Below are 27,665 nucleotides of genomic sequence, written 5' to 3'. Positions count from 1 at the left end.
TTAGTCTTGCATGGGTTTGAATCTTGTTAAATGTCTCGCTCTTGGTCAAAATTTTCCTTTACAGCCTTGTTTTTTATTTACCCATTGCCATTTTGAAGGATTGGAATAACAATCAGGGTAAGCTTCTACCCTTTTCTCCTTCCTGCAACGGGTCATCCAAACTTTCAAAATTTAGACATTTAGTCTTGCCTACGTATAGAATTGGAACGAAACAAACGGCGCCCCAGGCTCTCACATGGATTTCGCTGAAACTGTATATCCTCTGGTGGCATAGGTAACTGTGACGAAAGCCGGATTGAGTTTCATCCTTGCGAATAGTAGGAATGATGAAACCAAAATATACCTCTCTTGACGCCTTAAAAAGTAATTCTAATGATCGTGAATTATGAAAGATTTGCTTGATAAAAACAGTCCAAACTTTGAAATTTAGGCGTTTTCGAAAATTTAGCTCAGAGGAACAAGAATAGTGCAGTCCGGTTTTCATGAATTTTTTTTGCTTAGGAAACTGGGGATTATTTACCAACAAACACGTTCATGAAAGGAAAATATTAAGGGAGAACGGGTGGCAAGATGATTAGGGCGCTCGACTCCAAGTAGAAAGAAGATGCGATTTCTTAGTCCGATGGGCTTACTTTTATTTCATTTGTCTGTCACGAATTAAAGCTACTACAAAGTTCCTTTTAAAACTTTTCCAATGAAATAACTTGTAAAATATGGAAAATATGCAAATTTTTATTGAGCTAAAGGGTCAATTATCAACCTGTCTTTACTTTGGCGAGTGAGATGATTATTTTCATAACCGCATGGAATAGAGTTACCATAAAATTAAAAAGTTAATGCGAAAATATTCTCTGTCACCAGTAACCGCTCTCACTTGGATCACAGGCACTAAATTTATTATTTTTTTATGTATAATTAGTAAAACTGTGGGGAACGATTCTTTATCATCAATGCGAAAATATGAATAAAACAAATCAACTCAGTATATACTGCACAAGGCAATTGTGCTCTCGGGAGTGCACTTACCGGCCAATTCTGAAATTTTCACTACTATGATATGTACCTTCACCAAGGTAAATAATTCTCAAATACCTTGTTTGACGACAACTAATTTTACATTATTGATAAAAATGAAAGTCTGCATAATAACTTTGAATTATAAACTCTAACTACCTCCAGAGATAACTTGCTGTCAAAATTGAGAGCAACAACAAAAAAATAACGAAACAAAATCTGATCCCTTCTTTTATTCTTAGCAGCCGATAGAGCAGTTGTCTAAATCAGTTCAGATTATCAACTTCACATTAATTACCTTTATCACACCGTATGTATGGGGCCATATTATTCACTAAGTTTTAAGCAAGTTTGGCTTTCTTAGATATAATTACCAAGACTGGTGATAAATGGTTCATGTTATTCAATAATTTTTAAGCAAGTTTGGCTTTATTAGATATAATTACCAAGACTGGTGATAAATGGTTCATGGTATTCAATAAGTTTTAAGCAAGTTTGGCTTTCTTAGATATAATTACCAAGACTGGTGATAAATGGTTCATGTTATGACAGAGATTACAGTGTTGACTCTTCCTGGGCAGCTTGGTCTTCAGGTGGTAAAAAGGTATTTGAAGGTTTGACACAGAGACTCGGAGGCGACCGGCTACTTTTTCTCCTGACGATTCTTGTAAATGCCGTATTGATCTTAGTGCTCAGGAAAATGTACAGCCATGGATTGATGGCGCTGTTGGCGTGACCAAACCAAAAACACACAAACTCGACAATCGGCTGAGGAGTTAAATGAATATTCCATTTTTGCATGACATATATCATGTGGACCACCTGTGCTGGGAGCCAGCAAAGGGCAAAGGCACAGGTAACAATGATGAGCATCTTAACCACTCTCCTCTTCGAGGTTTCAAGTTCCTCTCGGATTCCTGTCAAATGTTCCACTCCAGGTGCAACATGGAACCATAACCTCCGTGCGGTAATAGCATAAAGGACAGAAATAACACTCAAAGGGATCAGATAGTTGACCGCTACCAGGAAGAGGTATATTCCTTGCTGAACCCTGTATGGATCACCCAAAATGTAAACAGACAGCATACATTCGGAATTGTGGTCTTCCACGGTTTGAACAACAGGGAAAATGGACATAGAGGCCAGTGACAAGATCCAAATAAATGGTACTGTCAGTTTAGGCTTTCGGAACCAAAGATGGCGGCGGAAGGGATGAACAATGGCATAGTACCTATCGACTGCCATGAATGTCAGGCAGAGAATCGACGCCGTTATAGTGACGTAGGCAGTGTATACGAAAAATTTGCACGTGATTTCTCCCAATATTCCTGGTATCATCCATAAACCGTCTGCACAGAGCTGGGCAATCGACCAGGGCATCACAACCAACGTCACCAGCAAATCAGCGATGGCCATGTTGATGAACATGAAGCTTGTCAGCGTTCTTACTTCAGGTTTCTTCCACACGATATAGATGAGGAAACCATTCCCTGCAAATGCTACGAGCATCGTGATGGCGTACAGGACTGTGAGGATACCCACCTCGGTCTCTTTTAACGTCATCTTCGGTTTCTCTTTTTCTGTTGCTAAAGTTAGATAAGATGACCCTGATATTACTATTTGATGAATCACGAGTTAACAGCCGTAGCTCCTTAAATCTTATCTGATAGCAACCTTGTTTTGAAGATAAAATGAACCACACGCAGCGAGAGGAATCGATTGGGAATTCATAGGATAAAACTTATAAGAACTTTTTTTTTTTAAATCAAGCACACTCTGGTTTAGACCAATGTTCGTGGACGTCAACGGAGCAGTGAAAAAGCCGGAAGGAATTGTTGGAAACAGGAACAGGCAAGCAAAAACACATTTCGAGATTCTTGATAAATAATTATAACTTTGTGACTGATAATGAATCTAACAGTCAAAGTGAAGGTAATGCTTCGGTTTAGACTCTAAGTTAGTACAGATTACCAGAAAGAAGGAGTAGCAATAACGATTTCATTTCACTTAATCTTTCATTCCCAGTTCAATACCTGGTAGAACAGAAATAGCACTTGAGATAATTAACAATTATTCCACGAACGCGCGTTGGATATGAGATGATAGATAGCCAACGAGGCACTTCACGCCTCGTTGGCTATAATCATCACATATCCAACAAGCGCGAGTGGAATAATTGTTTTTATTAAAAATGTTAAATGAAATTATTAAGTTTTATTAAATTTTTAGCTTTCTTTTAATTTTAAGCTGACACGTACGCTTACCATATTTGGAGATTATGGTATATTGGCTGATATACCATAATGGCTAAGCCAATAAAAAGTCTTGAATTGCATTATCCAATGATCTAGTTTTTAATAATGAACGATGTCGTATGTAAAGACACCAATGGCACAGTATAGAATGTTTTTGGAAATAGAGAATCAATCTCCCCTTGAATTCGCTTTTCAACATCAACTTATTCTCCTCTAAATTATTGAGTTTAGAGGCGTTAATTGCCTTTTGACAATACATTACAATGTACCTGCAATAGAATGTATGGGAGACCACTGCCACCTTATAGACTTGTAATCTCTTAGCTCTAAAGGAAGAGAAAATAAAGAAAATAAATACATTTCAAGTTCAATGATCCGAGTGTTTCTTCAGGTTGATGTAGACTAAGAGACACCGTATACCTCTAGACAAGCTTGACAACCTTGCTTCCCTCGTCCAACGGTTTGAAAATTCAGAAGCCCGAGACTGATGAACTTGATGAACTACTCAGTTTAGTCCTGATCAGTCCTTTATTTTAACATTTCAAGATGATTTGTCTTGAATATTAATGCGGGTATCTGGCACGCATCTCCTCGAGACAGCCGGACACGAATATCAAACTTAAATGTTTGCATGTGTGGGGCTTAAAATGAATTGAAATCCAACATGGCTCATATCAGTATAATCCATCCACGTACAACACGGGCTTGTGCCTTCCGCTTAGAAAGTCACTACTGAAAAACTAATTAAAGCTCAAATGCGGCAGAGGTCAAACTAACGAACACCGTTTGGTAGCTATTTGGCTTTGAAGCAAGTCTTATGTTACATGATGTGTGTGAAGGTTATACTATTTTTGTAAGAATGTAACCCCTAACGTAATGAATCTAGGGATAATTGCTTTGGATCATTCAAGGTTTCTGGGAAACGAGACCAAAAGCTCTCGATTAAAAGCGACCACGATTCCTCGTTTTGCCAAGCAACGACATACGAGCCTCGATTTTCCGGATCATTCAAGCTTTCTGGGAAACGAGACCAAATGCTCTTGATTAAAAACGACCAGGATTCCTCGTTTTGCCATTGCTTCTTTATCCATCGAATTAAGACATATTACATGAAACTCTAATCCCCACCATAACAAACGCCTTCACTAACCGGTTGTCAATTGCGTTTGAGGTACTGAACATGCTGTCACCGTGAGAATTTCACACGCACGTAAACGCAAACTCTACGCGATAAGACAGTAAAAGATAACGCACTCTGTTTAGAGCAACTTTTAAAAGAAAGTTTGCGTCGAGAAGTTGTTGTACTGGATATCTACATTAGGTAACGTTCAAAATGGAATGCGATCGACAAAAATGACCACATGACAAAAACGGCCATTAACAGTCCGTTCCTGTAATTTAAACCAATTTTTTCTTCGATTTCTTCGATGATTTTGATTCTTCAACTTGAAAAAGAAAAAAACCAAAAAAAAAAAACGAGTTGGAAACCTGCTTTAGGTGCGAAAAGTCAAGATTAGTTCAAAACGGGGACTTTTTAGTTTCTCAAATCTTCTGCTGGCAGAGTGTTAATGCAGGTGCTCCGTATTATAAAACACATTTGAATACGTAATTAACCTTCTGGTCGAGGGAACCGGAAGACGTAAAAAAGAGAAAGTTTCCTTCGGTGGAATGTAGATTTGTAATATAGGAAAATGTAGGAAATCTGGGGGAATAAAATAAATTAAAAAATAAACTCTAAATTAAATAAATTCAAATGATGATGGTTTTTGAGGAGGGGAAAACCGGAGTACCCGGAGAAAAACCTCTCGGAGCAGAGTAGAGAACCAACAAACTCAATCCACTTATCACGCCGGGTCCGGGAATCGAACCCGGGACACATTGGTGGAAGGCGAGCGCTCTCACCACTACGCCAACCCTGCTCCCCAAGAGTTAAATTAAAGTATGATGGCTGGTGGACAGAGGCACTTTGAAGCTTCACATATCCTGAATTTTTTAGTTAAAGAATACAGTAATTTTTTTAAATTTTCTTTTTAGTAGATCATGTCGCAATGATATCGAAAGATGCAGCCAGAATCACGTTGTCGCGTTTAAATAGTTCGTTTCTGTGCTTGGGTTATTGGCGCTGCGCCGTGCTATATTATAGGAAAGACCTTTTTGAAAAATTACCTTCAAAACTTGCATCTGCGGAATTATTTGACGCTGTACTACCCAAATATTTGTGTTCAATCTGTTTGAAGACGAAGTTTCTTCGCGTTTTTGCTCAGGCGCGAAAAAGGAGAAAACTTGGCGAGAACGGAAGCTAATTTGAAAAAATAAAGTTCCGCATGATCTCTCTTTCGTTCAAATGCAAATTTGGAAAGGATCTCTAGGATAATTAAACAAGAAAAATTGGACAAGATGATTCCGACAGCTAACATTCGTATGGCCGGCTGACTGAATGTTGAAATAGACCTGGAAAAACTCCATAAACACCAGCTCAGCTTAACCTGGGCGAATTATTTCAAGTCTCCATAGTTAGTGTCACATTAGCATTCGGGTTGCGTGAATCGTTCTTTAGCCTGCTGCATATGGTTGAGGAATCATTGAAGCATCAGGCAAGCCTAGGAAGTGGGCCTCATAGTAAGAAAATCAGAAAAACTTAACTATCTTTCAATTATCGTTAGCGGAATTTTTATTTTCATGCTCAAGATAAAAGCTCCTGCGGGTATGAAAATCATCAAGAGACTGAACTACAGCATACGAAGCTCCTACCAAGAGTCAAATTACATCAGAAGAATGCATATGACGCTTGCATCACTAACCATCCACAATTGAATCTGATTCAGTGTATTTTGGCGTATAGCTTTGTGGCTGCCTTGATGGCTCAATTAAAAGTTTGAGCAGAAATGAGCAATGGCAATGAGAGTATAAGTTCTTCACAGAGCTGTTTAAAGGGAATGGCGTTTCTCTCATGTGACACGCTGGCTGAACAAACAGATATGACAAAGGCGCATGTAAATCAACAATCATTTCGGAATAGATGTCTTAACCTTTTAAGAAGCATTATTATTCACCCCGCACCGTTTTACATAAAGTCATATGTTGCGTATTTTTTTTATTCTATCATATGTAAAATCCAATTTCGATAAAAAAAATTTCAAAATAACTAAACTCCTATTTTTTTAAGTGGTTCCGTCGATTAGCAATTGATGTCGTAGAAAGCTGTGATATCTTTAAAAAGTCGTAATTGACGCATGCACATCTTATACGGTACGCCAACTGTAATTTGTTGTGGTTAGCCTCGAAATACTCTTGAAATGCTGACCGACAACGAATAATTTCTTTCTTCCGCAAGCTCTACTGTGCGTAACAAAACATGACACTTAGCTTGCGTCGGTTTAAGAAAAGGAAGTTGCAGGTACGGTTGAACCTTGCGAAGACCCTTTGCATCAAGCGACGATTCCGATGAAGGTGACAACGAAACTGACAAAGAGGTTCTCTCGTCGTCTGGGAACTGATAAGTTGGAGATTTGAGGGTTGGTTTGGGCTAACTAAGTTTTTTTATTAAACGCAACTGAAGGGGCTTCTAGTCATAGTAAAGACGGCTGTTTCGTGATCAACCCAAAAAGACAGACACCCACTATTCCAAAAAGGTCTAAATTAGTTTAAAATCGTCTCAATTGCGGCCACAATTCTTGATCTCTTCAGTTGTAATTTAAGTTACCTTTTTAATTAAAGCTTATCTTCCGGGTAAAATTTGGTTTTACATCATTTTTTCGGTGTTATGGATCAAAACATGGTTTAGTCATGAATATTTTTAATTCAGCTACATTGGAAGGGTTAAAAGGTATTACAACCATGATAAACATCGGATCGGAAAAAAAAAGAAACATCGCGTATCGGTGAATCATTAATTGAAGAATCTTCTGGCTTTTCAGAACAAAAGAAAAAGATAGAGCCGGACATAAAACAGAGATCCCATACCTTATATCCTCCTGTTTACTTTCTTGAGTTATCAATGCTTAATGCGTTAGATCCCAAATTTCCTATTATCCTGCCTGACAAAGGATAATTTGTAGTTGTCGCAAACGTGTTTGTCTTAATTAATTGCTGGCAATGCATTATTAAATGTAATTTTTTTTTTCGCAGGAGAATGTGACTAGTGGGGTAAAGAGAATTTACTCGGTGGACTCATAACAGACTTAGGAAGGTCAAGATATATTTGACTGCTTGGAAAAGCGCATGATGTTGAAAATGGGCTTTGGTCAAGGGTGGCGACTGAGAATTTACCACACACGGTGTACCACCATTTCGAGCTTCAATTTACTCGCTTACAATAAAATGGTTTGAAAAAATTCATAGAATAAGTAACTGAAATTTGTGTTGAATATGGAAAAGGTAAGCAGAGCTTTTAGTTCGAAGCGAAGGTCAGCAAGGCAAACTTACATGCCTGAATATCTCGTTGGAAGTCTTCGTTTTGGCAGTTCTGAGGTTTTATAGAATTCGGCAAGCCGTCGTCGCGGGTTATTTTTGCCGGCTGACCTTTCTTTAATATTTCACTTTCCGGTAGCTCGTGCAGGCTAACACCTTTTCCTTTTGAATTCTAGTATGTATTTTGACTTTCAACCACATGAAAGTTCACCTCATTTCAACTATTAGGAGTATTAGAAATTTTTTTCACGAAAGGTCAAACAGGTCAACAAGGAAAAAGCGCCGAACAAACCGACGGAGTGGCCATGGGGTCCCCACTCGGGCCTTTGCTAGCTAACGTGTTTATGTCATCGTTGGAAGAAAGGCTTGTGCTCGAAGGCAAACTGCCTGATTATTATCGCAGGTATGTTGATGACACTCTCACTATAATGCCCAACATTACTACAGCTACGGATTTCCTACACACCCTGAACCACGCCCATCCCTCTGTCAGCTTTACAATGGAAATCGAAAAAGATGGTATGCTCCCTTTTCTTGGCACCCAGCGCCTAAACCGTGCACCCCAAATTGAGACGAAAGTTAATGTTAAGCCTACTAATACTGGTTTACTTGTCCACTACCAGAGTTACGTTGACAACCGGTACAAACGGAACTTATTAACAACTATGCTCGATCGCGCGTACCATTTGTCGTCTTCATAGCTTTAGTTTTCTGAGGAGTGTGAGCGCTTGAAGTATTTATTCTCACGCTTGGACTACCCTCACCACCTTATCAACTCCGCCATTAACACCTTTATCAACTCGAAAGTTGCTGACCAGCAACCATTGCATGCGTTGGGAAGATTGGCGAAAAATGATATAACCCGAGTAGTCATACCCATCAAGGACCAAGACTCCGCTAACATTGTTAAGACGCAGTTGAAAGACCTTAGCATTACGTTCCAAACCACAATTCAGCCCGTATTTGTCAGTCGGAAAATTGGCGAAGACCTTAAAGAATGTGAAACCAAACCACAGCTGGTTAATCAACAGTGCGTAGTGTACCAATTGAAATGTAACCTGTGCGATACAAGGAGCTATATTGGTTACACACGTGGGCATTTATATGCCCGCGTGGATAGCCATAAGAGCACGTCATCTTCAGTACGCAAGCACTACGACAACGACCACGCAGGTGCTGTCCCTGAGGACCTTCTTAGCTGTTTCAAAGTTCTCAAGAAGTGCATGAACAAATTGGACTGTCTTGTCAACGAGATGTATTACATACATTTTCTACAATGGATTGTCTTGTCAACGAGACACTTTACATCAAACAATTAACACCGAGTTTGAACGTGCAAACGGATTCTATCCGTGGTAAAGTATTTGTGTAGCTACCTCCCCTGTGTAAATTAGTTGTAACTCTTGAACTCGCATTTGTTAATTTTATTTTCATTTGTACCCTTGATAATGGCGTCATGAAGTCGCCGGAACGTCGGGATATTATATCGCTGGTTTTTACCTCTATATATTACTAAATCTTTGTTAATTCTTCCAAAGTGATGAATATATTTTCATCAGAGTTTTATGTTAAAATATTCGGCAGGAACACAGTGCTATTTAAAGGTCTTCAAGTGTTGATGCATTTTCATTAAAAATGCATACATCTTCAGTTGACTCTTTTGTATAACCGCGATAAGATGTGGTGAAAATGTGGCCTACGTCCTAATTACCATTTTCCGGTCTAACGCTTAACCGAGGAATAATCTATCGGACAGCAGAAATGCTCTTCGCGCAATTTTTTGCGTCCGTAAGTACGCGTTCACCTCTACTATTCGAAGTGATTTCCAAGTCCACTGATTCTCAGGATGATTGAGCGCTGAGATATTGATATACCACTTCCATGAATATGAAATTACGATTTACCTGCAAGGTCAGCGTCACCAAGGCGAGAGTTTGAATGGCACACCACAATATTAACTGAGCTGCAATATTAATTACGAACACTAGAAGGTAACATATCACCCACAGAGTCTGTCTTGTCCAGCGGTCTTTCAAATATCAGGGCTATCAACTGAAAAAGAAATGGGAAACTGAAAATAAGGAGGAGAGTCTGAATTATACACCTTATTCCAAATGGCAGCTGTCTCAGATAATCTGGGTCGAGTTGCATGAAAACGAGGTATCGAGGGCCAAACTGCGGTGTTTACAAATGCTAATACGTCGGGATACGCTGTATTGTTTATGCAGAGGTTTGATGCTTGTTGGTTATCTTGCTCTTGCTCAAAAACTCTTCTACAGCTTTGCTTTCATTTACCTTTTGCCTTCATAAAAGGTTGGAATAACAATCAGTGTAAGCTTATACCTTTTTTTGCTTCCTGCTACGGGTTATCCAAAATTTCAACATTTAGACATTTAGTCCCGCCCATATAGAAAGAAATAAAAGCCCCCTTCAAGCTCTCACATGGTATATATCTGTCTGGTGGCATTGGAAACTGTGACAAACGCCGATTATGTTTCATTCTTGCGAATAATAGGAATGATTAAAACATATTAGAACTCTGTTGATGCATTTAGACATTTCCAAATCTTGTGAATTATGAAAGATTTGCTTTATAAAAACACTCGAAACTTTGAAATTTAGACTTTGACGGCGTACAAAGAAATCACCGGATCTCGCAAAGTCATCCAACGTCAATTAGAACGAAGGCTGATAGTTTCTAAAGCAACTGTTTGGGGCTGCGTCGGTGGGGTTAACGAAGTAATTAGAATATATCAACAAAGTAGAAATGGCAAATTGGCCACCGTTACGATTATAAAAGCTGACGTTTCGAGCGTTAGCCGTTCGTCGGAGCGGCCTCTAAATCTGACATATAACGTAATTTAGACTTTCAGGCGGAACTTCCGCAAACAATGCCCCGCAATAATAACGATAATTCTCTATATCAATAATGTTTTTAAATTTTTAGTGAGCTTAAATGCACGACCCAGTAAGCAGCAACGCTTTAATCACCATCGTGTTGAAAGAAAAGTTATTGTATTTTATTGTATAACCGTGCATCGTGAAGTTTCCGAAATTTGGCTCAGGAGGACGAGAACTAAACTGAATTGGGCGCGGAAGCGTCTTTCAAAGCTCTAACATGTGCAACCTCAATGCACCTAGTTTTCATTTATTTGTTTTTAGCATAGGGAACTAAGGATTATTTTCGATCAAATACGTTCATGAAAGGAAAACGTTAAGAGAGATCAGATGGCTAGATAGTAAACGCGCTTAACTCCACGTAGAAAGAAAATACGATTTCTTAGTCCGATGGGTTTACTTTCACTTCATCTGCCTGTTATAAGTTAAAGCTACTACGATGGTCCTTTCAAAACAGTTCAAATAAAATAACTTGTAATATATGTTTACGGAAGCGGCATACTAATTCTATTGATAAGCGCTACCCGAAGCACGAAGGAACACCGACCGGTCTCTATCGGTCCACTGAGGTTCTCTAACCAACAATATATTGGGATATATCAACAAAGTTGAAATGGTAAATTGGCCACCGTAACGATTACAAAAGCTGACGTTTCGAGCGTTAGCCCTTTGTCGGAACGAATAGAGGAATTTTGGGTTGTGTGTGCTTTTAAAGGCAGAAAATGGAGTTACTTTATTGGTGGGAACATGGCAACGAGAAAAACACGAATAAATTAGTGGAATGAAGAGCAAAAAGATATACATCGGCGAAACAGGCAGAAGACTAGGTGACCGATTCCGAGAACACCTTCGCGACGTGGAAAAGAATGACAAGGACACATCGAAACCAGTAGCTAGACTCTTTAATTTACCTAATCATTCTAAGCCGGCATATGGCAATCTGCGGTCTTTCCTTACACTTAGGTAGCACGGAGAGCCGTAAATCTCTTGAACAAAAGCTTATCTTTCAAACCGGCAGTCTAAATCCCACAGGGATCAACGAACCGGTTCGCTGAGTATTTTAATTGAGCTAACCGCAATTGAGCTAACCGTCTCCCGGTTAGCTCAATGGATAGAGCGCTGGACTGTAGTGCGGGAGGTCGAGGGTTCGAGCCCCGGTCGGAGCAACACTCAAGGTCTTAAAATCATTGAGAAGAATTTGCTACCTTTCTATAACATCAAGAAATGGTTAGATATTCTAGTCTTCTCGGATAGGGACGAATAAATGGAGGTCCCGTCTCCTGCAGGGTTGGGGCAGGAGACGTTAATTTCCCACACACGAGATTACTGTGTGATGGATGTCCTCCCCTGGGATGGGATGGGTGGGTTAGGACAGCAGGTCCACATCAGAAATTACAGCTGCCAATTAATCAACCTGCTTAAACAAATATATACAAATGAACTTCAACGCTTTTCATTCCACTAATTTATTCGTGTTTTTCTCGTTGCCATGTTCCCACCAATAACGTAGCTTCATTTTCTGCCTTTAAAAGCACACTCAACCCACAATTCCTCTATTCGCTCCGACGAAGGGATAACGCTCGAAACGTCGGCTCATCAAATTGCTCTGTTATGAGGGCTCGTCAAAATACGGCACAACTCGTAAAATTACTCAGCGATAGTACACAACAAAATGTCTCATGAGATATATTTATTGTGAATTATGAAAGATTTGCTTGATAAAAACAGTCCAAACTTTGAAATTGAGGAGTTTTCGAAAATTTAGCTCAGAGGAACAAGAACAGTGCAGCCCAGTTTTCATTAACTTTTTTCTGCGTGGGAAACTGGGGATTATTTACCAACAAACAAGTTCATGGAAGGAAGATATTAAGCAAGAGCGGGTGGCAAGATGGTTAGCGCATTCGACTCCACGTAGAAAGAAGATACGATTTCTTAGTCCGATGGTTTACCGTCTTTTATATCGTTAGTCTGTCACAAATTGAAGCTACTACAAAGGCTCTTTTAAAACTGCTCCAATGCAATAACTTGTAAAATAGGTAAAATATGTAAATTTTGGTTAAGCTTAAGGCTCAATTAAAGCTATCAACCTGCCTTTTCTTTGGCGAGTGAGATGATTTCTTTTTGTAACCGCATAGAATCGAGTTACAATAAAATTACAAAGTTAATGCGAAATTATTCTCTGTCACCGGTAACCGCTCTTAAATGGATCAAAGGCACTGAATCTATTATTTTTTGGTCTAGAGTTAGGAAAACTGAGGAACGATTCTTAATTATCAATGCGGAAATTATGAATAAAACAAACCTAATTAAGTTTATACTGCAGAAGGCAATTGTACTCTTCGTGCGCACTTACCGGCAAATTCTCAAATTCATTGTCGAATACCTCGTTTGACGACAACTATTTTTACAATGTTGATAACAATGAAAGATTTGCATGCTAACTTTCGAGTCTTAACTCTAACTGCTTCCAGAGATAACTTGCTGTCAATATTGAAAACCAAAGCAATAGCAAAGCAAAATAAAAACAGAGGAAAACAACACTGGAAGTCGTTGCTTCTTGATTTTTTCGATTCCCTCCTCGATGTCCAACGCCCTGTGCATTAACCTAATTTCCTCTTTTTACATTTTCAAGAGTGTTTTGTACAAGCTTGAACTATATACGAACCTATAATTAAAAAAAAAACTCAAATAAAGGAACCTCAAGGTAGATGGGGTGGCCAAGTGGTTAGAAAGGCACGATATCTTACTCCGATAGCTCTATTTCTTTGGATTTATTTCCTTAAGCCATATTCATAGGATTGTTTAGTACGCACTTTGGTAATATAACGGCGAAGCTTTGAATAATCATATTGTACTGTTTACCTAATTGGTCGACCACTACCCGAATGTGGCTTTCAGGGCCATAACAAACTAATGCAATATTTCTAAAGACCATTCCCTCCTATGTACAGTTCACTTTGCGACAGAAGAGTTGTCTAACTCACTTGAATTTATCAATTTCACATTAAATTACCTAGCTTATAACCTTTATCACACTGTATATATGGTGTCATATGAAATAAGTTTTAAGAAAGTTTCGCTTTCTAAGTACAATTACCAAGACTGGTGACACATCCTCCATGTTATGAGAGAGATTACAGTGTTGACTCTTTCTGGACAGCTTCGTCTTCAGGTGGTCAAAAGGCATTTGATGTTTTGACACTGAGACTCGGAGGCGACCGGCTGCTTTTTCTACTGACGATTCTTGTAAATGCCGTATTGATCTTGCTGCTCAGGAATATGTAAAGCCATGGGTTGATGGCGCTGTTGGAGTGACCAAACCAAAAACACACAAACATGACAATCGGCTGAAGAGTTACCTCAATATTCCATGCTTGCATGACGATTATCATGTGGACCACCTGTCCTGGGAGCCAGCAAAGGTCAAAGGCACAGGTAACAATGATGAGCATCTTAACAACTCTCCTCTTAGAGGATTCAAGTTGCTCTCGATTTCCTGTCAAATGTTCCACTCCAGGTGCAACATATGGAACCATAACCTCCGTGCGGTAATAGTATAAATGACAGAAAGAACACTCAAAGGGATCAGGTAGTTGACCACTACCAGGAAGAGGTATATCCCTCAAAGGGCCCTGAATGGATCACCCAAAACGTAAACAGATAGCGTGCATTCGAAATTGTGGTCTTCCACGGTTTGAACAACAGGGAAAATGGACATAGAGGCCAATGACAAGATCCAAATAAATGGTACTGTCAGTTTAGGCTTTCGGAACCAAAGATGGCGGCGGAAGGGATGAACAATGGCATAGTACCTATCGACTGTCATGAATGTCAGGCAGAGGATGGACGCTGTTATAGTGACAAAGGCAGTGTATACGATAAATTTGCAAGTGATTTTTCCCAATATTCCTGGTATCATCCATAAACCGTCTGTATAGAGTTGGGAAATCGACCAGGGCATCACAACCAACGTCACCAGCAAATCAGCGATGGCCATGTTGACGAACATGAAGCTTGTCAGCGATCTTACTTCAGGTTTCTTCCACACGATGTAGATGAGGAAACCATTCCCCAAAAATGCTACGAGCATCGCGACGGCGTACAGGACTTTGAGGATAGCCACCTCGGCCTCTTTTAACGTCATCTTTGGTTTATGTTTCTCTGTTGCTAAAGTTAGATAGGATGACCCCAATATTACTATTTGATGAATCACGAGTTAACAGCCGTAGCTCCTTAAATCTTATCTGATAGCAACCTCGTTTTCGAGATAAATGAACTACACGCCCTAACATCAAGCAAAACCAATTCCGCTAACATTTACTGGATAAAGGTGAACCTGTGAGCAGTAAGAGGAATCCATTGGGTATTCATAGGGAAAAACTTAGAAGAACGTTTTTTAAAATCAAGCTCATTCTGGTTTAGACCGATGTTCCTCGACGTCAACGGAGCAGTGAAAAGGTCGGAAGGAATTGCTGGAAACAGGAACAGGCAAGGAAAAACACATTTAGAGTTTCTTGATAAATAATAATAACTTTGTGATTGATGATGAATCTAGGAACCAAAGTGATGGTAATGCTTCGGTTTAGACTCTAAGTTAGTGCAGATGTCGGAAAAGTGACGCAGCCTTGTAACCTCGCAACGAGAAACCAAGGGTGGTCTTTACGATATTGTGGTTTTGTAAAAGAATAGGCTAAGATCGACGCGATACGAAGCGTGTGACGACTAGAATAAAGATAGGGAAAAAACTACGCGAGTGACTAGTGTTGCTGTACAGGGAATTCCAACACTAACTGCCACCTCCGACGGGACTGAGATCGAGACATGGAACTGGAGGCACTTCAGAAGGATTTGGACGCAAAACTCAAACTTCTGGCGTACTAGCAAGAAAAGGGAAAGGGAATTGTGGACAAGGCAAACGCGACAACTAGTGGGACACACCGTGGCGCGTTGGTGTGTTTAGCAATAGAAGCGGACGAGATCAAATGAAAGATCGAAGAGAGGAAGATTGCAAAGGGTGAGCAAATGGACGAGGTATGTGCATGGAGGAATGAAATAGACAAAGTTATCGAGTTTGTAGACGCGGAGATCGAATACCTTGGGAAGTGTTTGGCGGAGGTGAAGAAAAAATCGCAAATGGCCGAAAAAGTAAGCGAGAAAGCGACAATCGCAAAGGAGAGAGAGGAGCAACTCGCGTTTGGAAAGCCACAATGGGAAATGAAGCTTGATTATGAGAAAAAATCAGAAAAATTAAGTAGCAAAAAAGGGAAAGGGTTACCAGGCGATTCTGGAATGCACGCAAAGTTGCCAAAGCTATCAATAACGAGGTTTGATGGGTCCTTCGAACAATGGCTCTCTTTTTGGAACAAACTTTCCGCGGAAATAGACGCGACAGATCTGTCAGCAGTGACAAAGTTCGCTTAAACCGGCAGTCTAAATCCCACAGGGATCAATGAACGCTTTTCATTCCACTAATTTATTCATGTTTTTCTCGTTGCCATGCACCCACCAATAACGTAGCTCAATTTTCTGCCTTTAAAAGCACACACAACCCACAATTCCTCTATTCGCTCCGACGAAGGGCTAACGCTCGAAACGTCGGCTTTTGTAATCATTACGGTGGCCAATTTACCATTTCAACTTTGTTGATATATCCATATTATCTAAAGGAACTCCTTGTTACAAAGGTGCGAGTGGACATAGATGGACTCCCATTCAATCTTGAGAGGTACGAAAGAACGAAGGCCATCCTAAAATCGGAGTACGGGAAAACTTCAGAAATTGTAAACGCATATGTAAGCAACATCATGGGTTTGCCTACCATCACAAGCGCCAGTCCAAAATGAGTTTTATTTATAGCTTCCGTTCAATGTACAAAGTTTAGAGACGCGCGGGAAGTTACGTGAAGTCTCCGGAAATGTGAGGGCAATGTTAGAAAAACTGAAAGGAATAAAGGAAGACGGTCCGGGGACACGAAGAGTGGCGAGACTGGGATTTCGCTAAACTGATTCAGGCAATTAAAAGAAGGAGAGGAAAGCGATGGTGCGAGTGTGTCCAAGAGGAAGAATGATCGCAATGACTGGAATGCACGCGTCCCGCCGCCACGCGGAAGGTCTTATCAGGTCCAACAACAAGCAAGTGAAAGACAGATGCGCGGGTGCGTCTATTGCGATGACACGAATCACACATCCGCTAATTGCACCAAAGTTGTCGCGGTCGGAGACCGCAAACGAATTTTGAGCCAAAAACAGTTGTGTTTTAATTGTACAAGTGACAAACACAGAGCAGACAGCTATAGAAGCCGCGGGTGTCATAACTTTCAACGCAGACATCACACGCCAATTTGTGATCACCCACCAAGCGGTCACACAACGAGGGGAAGATTTATGACGGCACAAAACAAAGGAACAGAGAGAGTCGTGTATCCCGTTGTTGTCGGGGAAGTAAATGGAATCAAGTGCCGCGCACTCCTAGACACTGGGGCAGGCAGCTCATACGCGTCGTCAGCTATCCTTGAACACCTGGGAAACAAACCGCAAGGAGAAGAATTTAAGCGCATAGAGATGATGCTTGGGTCAACAAACAAGGTCATCGGAGTTCATAGCGTGACGATTGACAGTATTCACGGAAAACTTCGATTGGAAACGGAAGTCACCAGAGTGGACCGTAGTACATTGCTATCACTTGACAACCCAGGATATGCTGAGATACTGGAGAAATATCCCTACTTAGATGGGGTATACATGGACGACAGAGACGAGAGGCCTGAGCTACCAGTCCACATTATCCTGGGTGCGAGCGAGTACGCGAAAATAAAGACAGAAACCATACCAAAGATCGGACGTTCTGGCGAACCTGTTACAGAGCTAACAAAGTTCGGATGGACAATTATGTCGCCAGGTAAAGAAGTTGACCTCTCTAATATGTTCTTGACACTGACGACAGCGGCAGATTACGAACAGCTAAGCAAATTAGATGTTCTAGGATTGCGTGACACACCAAGCGGAGATCAAGCAGATGTTTATGAAGAAGTCAAGGAACAATTAACACGAGGCCCAGAGGGGTGGTACGAGACGGGGCTACCCTGGAGATGAAACCCCCCTCCACTGCTCAACCACAGAGCGGGAAGTTTAATGCGATTGGAAAGTACCATTCGGAAACTGGAGAAGAACGGAATACTCCAGAATTATGACACCATAATTAAAGACCAGCTGAACGAGGGAATAATGGAGCGAGTGTCATGTCCACCAGTGGGAAAGGAGTTCTATATTCCACATAAAGCGGTGGTAAGAGAGGCTGCAGAGAGTACCAAACTTCGAATCGTGTACGACGCCTCAGCCCGAGCTTCAGAGAAGGCTCCTTGTCTCAACGAGTGCCTTCACGCGGGACCTCCGTTGCAGAACAAGCTTTGGGATGTTCTTGTCCGTGTACGTTTCCACCCAGTCGCGTTAACAGGTGATATCAAGCAAGCGTTCTTACAAGTACGAATACGGGAAGACGACAGGGATGCCATGAGATTCCACTGGATCACGGACTTACAATCCAGGCGAGTGGAAATACTGAGATTCACGAGAGCTCTGTTTGGTTTGCCGCCATCCCCGTTTCTTCTTGGGGGAGTTATCAAACAACACCTGGAAGCCTGTCGTACCGAGAATTCAGAACTGGAGAGGGAAATAGAGAAGAGTCTATACGTCAGCGGCGGACCCACCGTAAAAGCTGCCCGTGAAGTCAAAGCAGGCCTTACCCATGTCTTTAACCAAGCTTCATTCAAGCTGCACAAGTGGCATTCAAATGTTCCGGCAGAGAAGTCCTCTGGTGAGTCTCTTAGCGAAGATACTACATTCGCGAAAGAACAGTTGGGTGCACCTAAAGAAGGAGGGGGATCTATTCTGGGGCTTCCATGAACAAGCGACAAGATACCATTGAAGTAAAGTTCCCAACTGACCGCACCCAAGTGACAAAGAGAGGGATACTAGCGAAGATAGCAAGAGTGTATGACCCGCTAGGGCTCGCAGCGTCTATGACATTGAGTGGAAAACTACTATACCGAGACGTATGTGATTTCAAAGTCGGATGGGATGCTCAACTTCCTGGTCAACTGGGAACCAAGTGGTCAAGGTGGGAAGCACAGCTACCAGTGAGCATTTCCGTACCCAGAGCCATACCTCAACACTTTGAATAGATCAGCAACATTGAGCTACATTGTTTCGGCGACGCAAGGAGACAAGGCGTTTCTGCGGCAGTGTACGGTGTCATATCTCAACCATCCGGTGATAGTGTTGGGCTGATAGCAGCCAAAGCTAGAGTGGCGAAGCAAGGCCTCACCATCCCCCACCTCGAGTTGGTCTCAGGTCACATAGCGACCAACCTCATTGTGAACGTTAAGGAAGCATTAGAGGTTACGTTGCGTTACATTGGATCAAAGGAGCAGGGAGCTGCAAGCAGTTCGTGAGCAATCGAGTGCAGAATATCCAGCAAAACCCAGAAGTAAACTGGCGCCATGTGGGTACAAAGGACAACCCAGCTGACCTTGGCAGTCGGAGCGGAGGCGTGGAAAACGAAGAGCTATGGTGGAGAGGGCCTGAGTGGCTACTAGATCGAGAGCGATGGCCAGCCGATATTAAGACAACGGCCACACCAGACAGTCAGGCGGAAGCAAACGTGATACGGGAAGTATTCGCTGTAGTACAAGCTAAGACAGACATCCTAGACGCTTTGCTGGTCAAGTTCAACTTATGGAAAACCCTAAGGGTTTGTGCTTGGGTGACACGTTTCATGCATAACCTACGGAGCGAAAAGACAAGAAGATCTAAGGGACCACTCACGACAGAGGAGATCGAGATGCAGCGACACCTGTGGCTAAGGCGAGCACAGGTGAATTTGAAGAGAGATGAGTTGTTTCAAAGATCACTGTGTACAGCTGAACCTACAAGAAAACGCAGACGGGTTACTGGAATGCCAAGGGTGGACTCAGGGAGACTATCCCATTTACTTGCCTGAGTTTCATCCGTTCGCGGAGAAGATGGTTGCAGACGCGCATATCAGGACACTCTACGGGGGAGTGACCCTCACAATGGCAAAGATTCGTGAAAGGTACTGGGTTCGCAGGCTGCGACGCCTTGCAAAAGAGTCGTTAAAGCCTGTAACGGCTACAAGCGGTTCCGCGCCACAGCGTTCGCGGCTCCGCCACCAAGACAGCCACCAAGGGATCGTACCGAAGGAAAAACTGCGTTTCAAGTAGTCGGAGTGGATTTCGCCGGACCACTGAAGTATAGAAAGGGGAGAAATCAAGAAGGCAAAGTTTACACAGCGCTTTACGCCTGTAGCCTGACCAAAGGTATTTACCTTGAGCTACTATCCAGCCTAGAAAAGGAAGAATTTCTTCGGTTTATTGCCCGACGTGGCCGACCAGAGAAGATTTAAAGGCTGATAGTTTCGAAAGAAACTGTTTGGGGCTGCGTCGGTGGGAGTAACGAAATAATTTGGATACATCAACAAAGTTGAAATGGTAAATTGGCCACCGTAATGACTACAGAAGCTGACGTTTCGAGCGTTAGCCCTTCGTCGGAGCGAATAGAGGAATTGTGGGTTGTGTGTGCTTTTAAAGGCAGAAAATGGAGCTACGTTATTGGTGGGAGCATGGCAACGAGAAAAACATGAATAAATTAGTGGAATGAAAAGCGTTCGTTGATCCATGTGGGATTTAGACTGCCGGTTTGAAAGATGAGCTTTTGTTCAAGATTTTTACGGTTTTCCGTGCCACCTAAGTGCAAGGAAAGACCGCAGATTGCCATATGTTGCTTAGAATGATTAGGTAAATTAGAATGTCTAGCGACTGGTTTCGATGTGTCCTTGTCATTCCTTTCCACGTCTCGAAGGTGTTCTCGGAATCGGTCACCTAGTCTTCTGCCTGTTTCGCCGATGTATATCTTTTTGCAATAAGTACAAGTTATGCAATAGATTACATTGGTGGAGGTGCACGTGAAGTAATCGGTGATCTTAATGGATCGTTTAGGTCCCGATATTTTATCAGTGTTGTGAATGAAAGGACACGTTTTGCATCGTGCACGAGCGCATTTAAAAGTGCCTGGTTGGTCATTAGTCTGAAAAGAACTTCTGACCAAATAATTGCCTATATTTTTGTCGCGTTTGAATAAAATGAGCGGAGGCTTCGAAAAGATAGTGCTTGTCTCTGGATCGTTTTGAAGTAATTTAAAGTTTTTAAGAATGATGGATTTAACTGAGTGGTTGTGAGGGTGAAACGTGAGAGTGAATGGAATGCGGTCGGAATCTTCCTTCTGCGACGTTTGTAGTTCTGAATGTCGATCAATGAGTTGAGCGCGGTGGTAACCCGCTTGAACGACGGAAACAGGGTAACCACGTTTATCGAAGAACTGGCACATTGACTCTGATTTGTGGTGGAGATCAGAATCATCACTACAGAGAAGATTTACCACAAGAGTCATCACTACAAGAGAAGATTAACTTAGACAACGGGAGTACCTTCGTGGCGGCAGCTAAGTGGCTGAAACAAGTGATGACTGATGAACGCCTCAACGAATTCCTCTCCCGTCAGGAAATCAAGTGGCAATTCAACCTGAGCAGAGCACCCTGGTGGGGAGGGCAGTTCGAGAGAATGGTTGGATTGGTGAAGAGAAGTCTACCGAAGACCATTAGAAACGGGTTCCTAATGTGGACCGAGTTAGAGGAGGCTATACTAGACGTAGAGGTTGCAGTCAACAACCGACCATTAAGTTAAGTGGAGGACGATGTGCAGCTACCGATCTTGACCCCCACTCCCTGTTGCTTGGTCAACCAAATGCACTTCTCGAGTTGGAACCACACCGCATAAAAGACGGTGAATTACGCAAGCGAGCAAAGTATCTCAGACGATGTAAGGAGGCCGTCTGGAAACCATGGACGAGGAATACGTAAAGGGGCTGCGCGAACGCCATCGTCTAAAGAATCCCGGAAACCACACAATCCTAGAGTGGGCGAGGTCGTGCTGATCAAGTCGGATGACAAGAATCGTGGAAAATGGAAGGTCGGGTTCGTCACGGAACTAATCAAAGGGCGTGATGGTGTTGTCCGGGGAGCAAAGTTGCGCACAAAGACTTCACATCTAGAGCAGCTGTATCCGTTAGAACTGTCATGTGATCGACTGGGAGACGGTGACAGACCTCCAACGACCGAGTTGCGCATCGAAGCGCCAGCGTTCAGGCCTTCGTGTGATGCAGCCGTCGTAGCAAGATTGCGTATGGAGAATCTTGCTCACGATGAGGAAGGGGATTGAACTGTGAACCAAACCGAAACAGATTGGATGACAACAGCGGATTGGATACTTGAACATTCTTCTTATGAACTGAACATCTGCCACTATGGCTACTGATTGATCAATGATTAGTGTGATTAGGAAATCGATTGAGAATTCTAGATGATAGATTCGTTCATAAGATTTAAGGGATAAGGTTCATTTCTCGACAGACATTTGCTCTCCGAGACAAATGGGGGCAGAGTGTCGGAAAAGTGACGTCAGCCTTTTAACCTCGCAACGCGAAACCAAGGGCCGTCTTTAGGATATTGTGGTTTTGTAAAAGAATAGGCTAACATCGACGCGATACGAAGCGTGTGACGACTAGAATAAAGATAGGGAAAAAACTACGCGAGTGACTAGTCTTGCTGTACTGGGATTTCCAACACATTATCAGAACGAAGCAGTAGCAATAACGATTTCATTTCACTTAATCTTTCATTCCCAGTTTAATACCTGGTAGAACAAAACTAGCACTTGAGATAACGAACGATATAGTATGTAAAGACACCAATGGCACATGTAAAGAATTTTTTTGGAAACAGAGAATCAATCTCCCCTTGCATTCGCTTTGCCTCATCAACTTATTCTCCTCTAAATTATTGAGTTTAGAGGCGTTAATTGCCTTTTGACAATACATTACAATATACCTGCGATAGAATGTATGGGAGACCACTGCCACCTTAAAGACTTGTAATCTCTTAGCTCTAAAGGAAGAGAAAATAAGGAAAACAAATACAATTCAAGTTCAATGATCCGAGTGTTTCTTCAGGTTGATGTAGACTAAGAGACCGCACCGTATACCTCTAGACTAGCTTGACAACCTTGCTTCCCTCGTCCATCGGTTTGAAAATTCAGAAGCCCGAGACTAATGAACTTGATGAGCTACTGAGTTTAGTCCTGATCAGTTCTTTATTTTAAAATTCAAGATGATTTGTCTTGAATATTAATGCGGGTATCGGGCACGCATCTCCTCGAGACAGCCGGACAGGAATATCAAACTTAAATGTTTGCATGTGTGGGGCTTAAAATGAATTGAATTTCAGCATGGCTCATATTAATAGTCCATCCGCGTACAACATGGGCTTATGTCTTCCGCTTTGAAAGTCAATAAAAACTAATTAAAGCTCAAATGCGGTAGAGGACAAATTTACATGTAACCCATAACGTAATGAATCTAGGGATAATTGATTCTTTATCCATCGAATTAGGACATATTACATGAAACTCTAATCCCCATCATAACAAACGCCTTCACTCTAACCGGTTGCCAATGGCATTTGAGGTAACATGCTGTCACCGTGGGAATTTCACACGCACGTAAATACAAACTCTACTTACTCTGTTTGGAGGAACTTCTAACAGAACGTTTTGCGTCGGGAAGTTGTTGTACTAGATACCTACATTAGGTAATATTCAAAATGGTATGCGATCATGGCATAGTTGAACCAATGGACGAAAACGTAAAATCTCAGGCATCTTTGATGTGGAATAAACGAGAGGTTGAAAACCTTGCAAGAGCCTTTTCTTCAACAGAGATAAACCGTTGTTTGGTAAAACTTCCATCTATTATTTAGCCTATAAACGTTATCTGAGAACGTCAGTTAGAGTTTGCGAAATAGAAAGCGCTCGTACTGACTTCGTGAAGGGAAGGAAAAGGAAACGAAAATATGAGTCTTACCTGCATTAGATGAATTACTCGACGACTAGAAATTAGAAAAGGACTCGCTGCAGGATCCTTTCACGACTCAACCTATTAAAACAACTTTTTAGGTTGCAGGACAACTTGGTATGGCGTCAACATTTCACTTCACCGTATTTTCTTAGCATACGTAATTAGAAGAGAAAATTGCTTTTTGGAACTTGTCAATTTAACTCTTATCTCGTAACCTTGTCTCTTCCTTTCATTGCATGCAGATAATTCCCTTGTATATTTCAGATACATGACTTTGAAATTGTTCAGTACGGCTCTCAAATATGCAGTCATGTTGAAATAGCGGGCGAATAAGGAATATATGCCTGAATTCATAACTTTCCGTACAGGCATTAAAATCACTTAAAATTTTCATCCCGATATATTTATTTTCACTGATGGAAATCCGACATCGATTTGTCGATTTTAACACCCAACAGGGTCTGTCGTGAGTAAACAATTCTTTAATAGGGTAGATAACAAAAGCTTTCCTTCATAAATTGAATTGACATAGTGTCTTACCGTTATTTTCTTTAATTTAACTGCAAGATTCTCTAGTCAACTTTGGCCTTTATGTTCTAAGTACAAAGTCTTTATCGGCACAACTGCTGATAAAAGAGTTAAATTAAAGTTTATGATGGCGTGTGAGTTGACAGAGGCACTTTGAAGCTTTACATATCCTGAATTTTTTAGTTAAGGAATACAGTAATTTTTTGGAATTTTTTTTAGTAGATCATGTCGCAATGATATCGAAAGAGGCAGCCAGAATGACGTTTTCGCGTTTAAATAGTTCGTTTCTGTGCTTGAGTTATTGGCGCTGCGCCGTGCAATGATATTGGAAAGACCTTCGAAAATGACCTTCAAAACTTGCATCAGCGAAATCATTTGACGCTGTGCTACCCAAATATTTGTCTTCGGCCTCTTTGAAGACGAAGTTTCTTTGCGTTTTTATTTAGGCGTAAAAACGGAGAAAACTTGGCCAGAACAAAAGCTAACTTGATGAATTCCGCATGAACTCTCTTCCGTTCAAATGCAAATTGAGAAAGGATCTATATAAGAATTGTAAAAGACGAATTGGACATGATATTGCGACAGGTAATATTCGTATGGCCGGCTGACTGAATGTTGAAATAGACCTGGAAAAACTCCATAAACACCAGCTCAGCTTAACCTGGGCGAATTATTTCAAGTTTCCATAGTTAGAGTGCCATTAACACTCAGGTTGCGTGAATCATTCTTTTATTAGCCTGTAGCATTTATATGGTTAATGAATCAATGAAGCATCAGGCAAATCTCGGAAATGGGCCCATAAGAAGAAAATCAGAGGAACTAAACTATTTTTCAACTACCGTTAGCGCCATTTCTATTTTCATGCTCAAAATAAAAGCTCATGCGGGTAGGCAAATCATCAAGAGACTGAACTACAGCACATGAAGCTCCTGCTTAGATCAAATTATACCTCTTTTAACTACGATCAGAGGAATAACGTTTGCATCCCTAACCATCCACAACTGAATGAGGTTCAGTGTATTTTGGCATAGAGCCTTGTGGCTGCCTTGATGGCTCAATTAAAAGTGTGAGCAAAGATGAGCACAGGCAATGGGAGTTTAAGTTCTTTGGATAGCTCTTTTAAGGAGAATGACGCTTCTCTCATGTGACACGCTGGCTGAACAAACAGATATGACAAAGACGTGGTACCGTCGATTAGCAGTTGATTTCGTAGAAAATTAAAAAGTCCTAATCGACGCGTGCACATCTTCTATGCCTATTGTAATTTTTTTGTGGTTAGCCTCGAAATACTCTTGAACTGATGACCGACAGCGAATAATTTCTTTCTTCCGCAAGCTCTACTATGCGTAATAAAACATCTCACTTAGCTAGCGTCGATTAAAGAAATGGAAGTTGCCTGCTCGGTTGAACCTTGCGAAGAAAAGCTCTTGCAGTCAAACGACGATTCCGATGAATAATGAAAACGATGACAACGAAACTGACAAAGAGGTTCTCTCGTGGTCTTGGACATGATAAGTTGGAGATTTGAGAGTTGATTTGGGCTAACTAAGCTTCTTTTCACGCAGCTGAAGGGGCTTCTAGTCAGAGTAAAGATGTCTGATTCGTGATTAATCCAAACAGACACTCTCCCAGGATTCCAAAAAGGTTAAAATTGGTTTGAAATCGAATCAAATGCGGCCTTACAGTTTTGGACTAATACAGTTTTATACCGCAGTTCAAAATATATGAACTTCATATATTTCATTGTATCTAATTTATCACTTTCACGGGTTTATTACGAATCAACTTAACGGCCTGCTCCCAGTTGGCTTGTTAGCTCAATTGGTAGAGCGCTGCACAAAGCATCGCACAGGTCAGTGGTTCGAATCCCGCACAGGCCTAATTTTTTTTTTTCAGGTCTGATTTTCGCTATTGCTTAAATAGCGCTATCTACTGCGAGGATCGTGCATCATACGTATCTAATACCGCAGTTCAAAATATAAGAACTTCATATATTTCATTGTATCTAATTTATCACTTTCACGGGTTTATTACGAATCAACTTAACGGCCTGCTCCCAGTTGGCTTGTTAGCTCAATTGGTAGAGCGCTGCACTAGTATCGCAGAGGTCAGTGGTTCGAATCCCGTACAGGCCTGATTTTTTTCAGGTCTGATTTTCGCTGTTGCTTAAATAGCGCTATCTACTGCGAGGATCGTGCATCATACGTATCTAATACCGCAGTTCAAAATATATGAACTTCATATATTTCATTGCATCTAGTTTTATTTAGGTAACAACAAGACGGCTCTAACGGAAACAGACAAAACCATGCAAACAGCTGCAGGGTTTTGATCTGCAGCCGTTTGGCCGTTAGCTGAGACGACATACATTAGGCATGGACCGACTAAAAAACATTTCAGTGATCTATTCGAAAAAATAAAATAGATGGCAACCTACCCAAATTTTGACAACAGATAACCGACAACAGTCCACCGTCGATCGTAGCATAGAGGTCTTTCATTCTTTTGTCGCGACTTCTTAACTCAACCAAGAAAAAAAGAAATTGGATTAGAAAGAGATTTGATCTGAGACTCTTCACGGCAATTTCTGTAATCTGTGTAAGATCGATGATGTTAAATACTGATGCGATTTTTCAGGAAGCGCGACCACAAGGACAATCAAAGATCTAGAGTAAGAAAATATTTTAAGCTCAAATGAAATTGACAACTGTAAAATGTTCGCCTATCTGTGCTTACGAGATGAATGTAGGACAACCTCCTTTATCACCTTTCTTGATCTCTTCAGTTGTAATTTAAGTTACCCTTTTTATTAAAGGTTTTCTTTATTTAAGCGAATAAAATTTTGTTTTATATCATTCTTTTGGTGTCATGGATCAAAACGAGGTTGAATCATGAATATTTTAAACTCAGCTACAATTGGAAGGGCTAAAAGGTATTGCAACTGGGATAAACATCGGATCGGAAAAAAGAATTACATTTCGGTAACTGAAGAATCTTCTGGCTTTTCAGAACAAAGAAAAAACATAGAGCTAGGCATATCTCAGAGATCTCATACCTTCCATCCTCATGTTTACTTTCTTGTGTTATCAATGATAAATGCATTTGATCCAAAATTTTCTATTTTAATGGTAGTCTCGCCTTAAAGTGCTTAAATTTTTCAGATGCCATGAGTAACCTCGTCCTTTAAGTGTGACCGAACACCGAACCGATTTTTGATGTTTGTAAAAATTATTTTCTGCTTCGAAAGTTTGAGTGGGAATACACATGAACTTCTCGTTGCTTGCACTATTTTCAAACTCTTTCGTTATCATCATCAGTTCATTCCGTTCCTTTTATTTTGAAACGTTTTTGAAAAAAAAAAAAAAAAAATAAAAGATCTCGATATCAGTGATCACCTCCAGAAAAAGGCTATTCTTGATCTTGAATAAGTAAACCCACAAAAAGTAGAAGAAGAAAAAACCGTTGAGCAATATGATATAAATCGTCTCTAGGAGTGGCTCTTTTAATGAAAATTAAAAATGAAGATACCAACCAAGCTGAAAACGTGTTTGAAGAGCTTGCCGAGTTGTTTGCACAA

At 41.0% G+C, this 27,665-nt stretch overlaps 2 protein-coding genes and 2 pseudogenes across 7 annotated transcripts; 2 read left to right on the top strand and 2 right to left on the bottom strand.

Annotated features, from left to right (window-relative positions):
• Positions 1-610: 610 nt before the first annotated feature.
• LOC148724302 (RYamide receptor-like) lies at positions 611-26,650 on the bottom strand. Of its 6 annotated transcripts, none has more exons than XM_088733473.1 (4): positions 26,526-26,650; positions 23,567-23,638; positions 22,536-22,592; positions 611-2,600 (listed from the first exon to the last, which is right to left on the bottom strand). In XM_088733473.1, exon 4 carries the CDS (start codon positions 2,575-2,577, stop codon positions 1,570-1,572), a length of 1,008 nt encoding a protein of 335 aa, XP_088589599.1. In that variant the 5' UTR covers positions 2,578-2,600; positions 22,536-22,592; positions 23,567-23,638; positions 26,526-26,650; the 3' UTR covers positions 611-1,569. The 6 variants fall into 6 exon arrangements, with proteins under 6 accessions (XP_088589599.1, XP_088589600.1, XP_088589597.1 ...); XM_088733474.1 differs by lacking the exons at positions 22,536-22,592; positions 23,567-23,638 and adding exons at positions 3,539-3,595; positions 9,584-9,731 and having other exon boundaries at positions 26,526-26,607; XM_088733471.1 differs by lacking the exon at positions 23,567-23,638 and having other exon boundaries at positions 26,526-26,593.
• Positions 7,503-9,175, top strand: LOC148724305 (uncharacterized). Its single transcript, XM_088733477.1, is given in 2 exon segments — positions 7,503-8,936; positions 8,981-9,175. Coding segments are annotated over 2 exon segments (1,023 nt in total). The 5' UTR covers positions 7,503-7,984; the 3' UTR covers positions 9,052-9,175.
• Positions 13,461-14,758, bottom strand: LOC148724304 (RYamide receptor-like; annotated as a pseudogene).
• LOC148724303 (uncharacterized) lies at positions 15,600-18,779 on the top strand (annotated as a pseudogene).
• Positions 26,651-27,665: the final 1,015 nt, after the last annotated feature.

The sequence above is a fragment of the Stylophora pistillata genome, chromosome 9, assembly GCF_964205215.1.
Source record: "Stylophora pistillata chromosome 9, jaStyPist1.2, whole genome shotgun sequence".
NCBI lineage: Eukaryota > Metazoa > Cnidaria > Anthozoa > Scleractinia > Pocilloporidae > Stylophora > Stylophora pistillata.
Note: the sequence above shows the minus strand (reverse complement) of the source record. Positions and strands in the feature narration are given on the sequence as shown.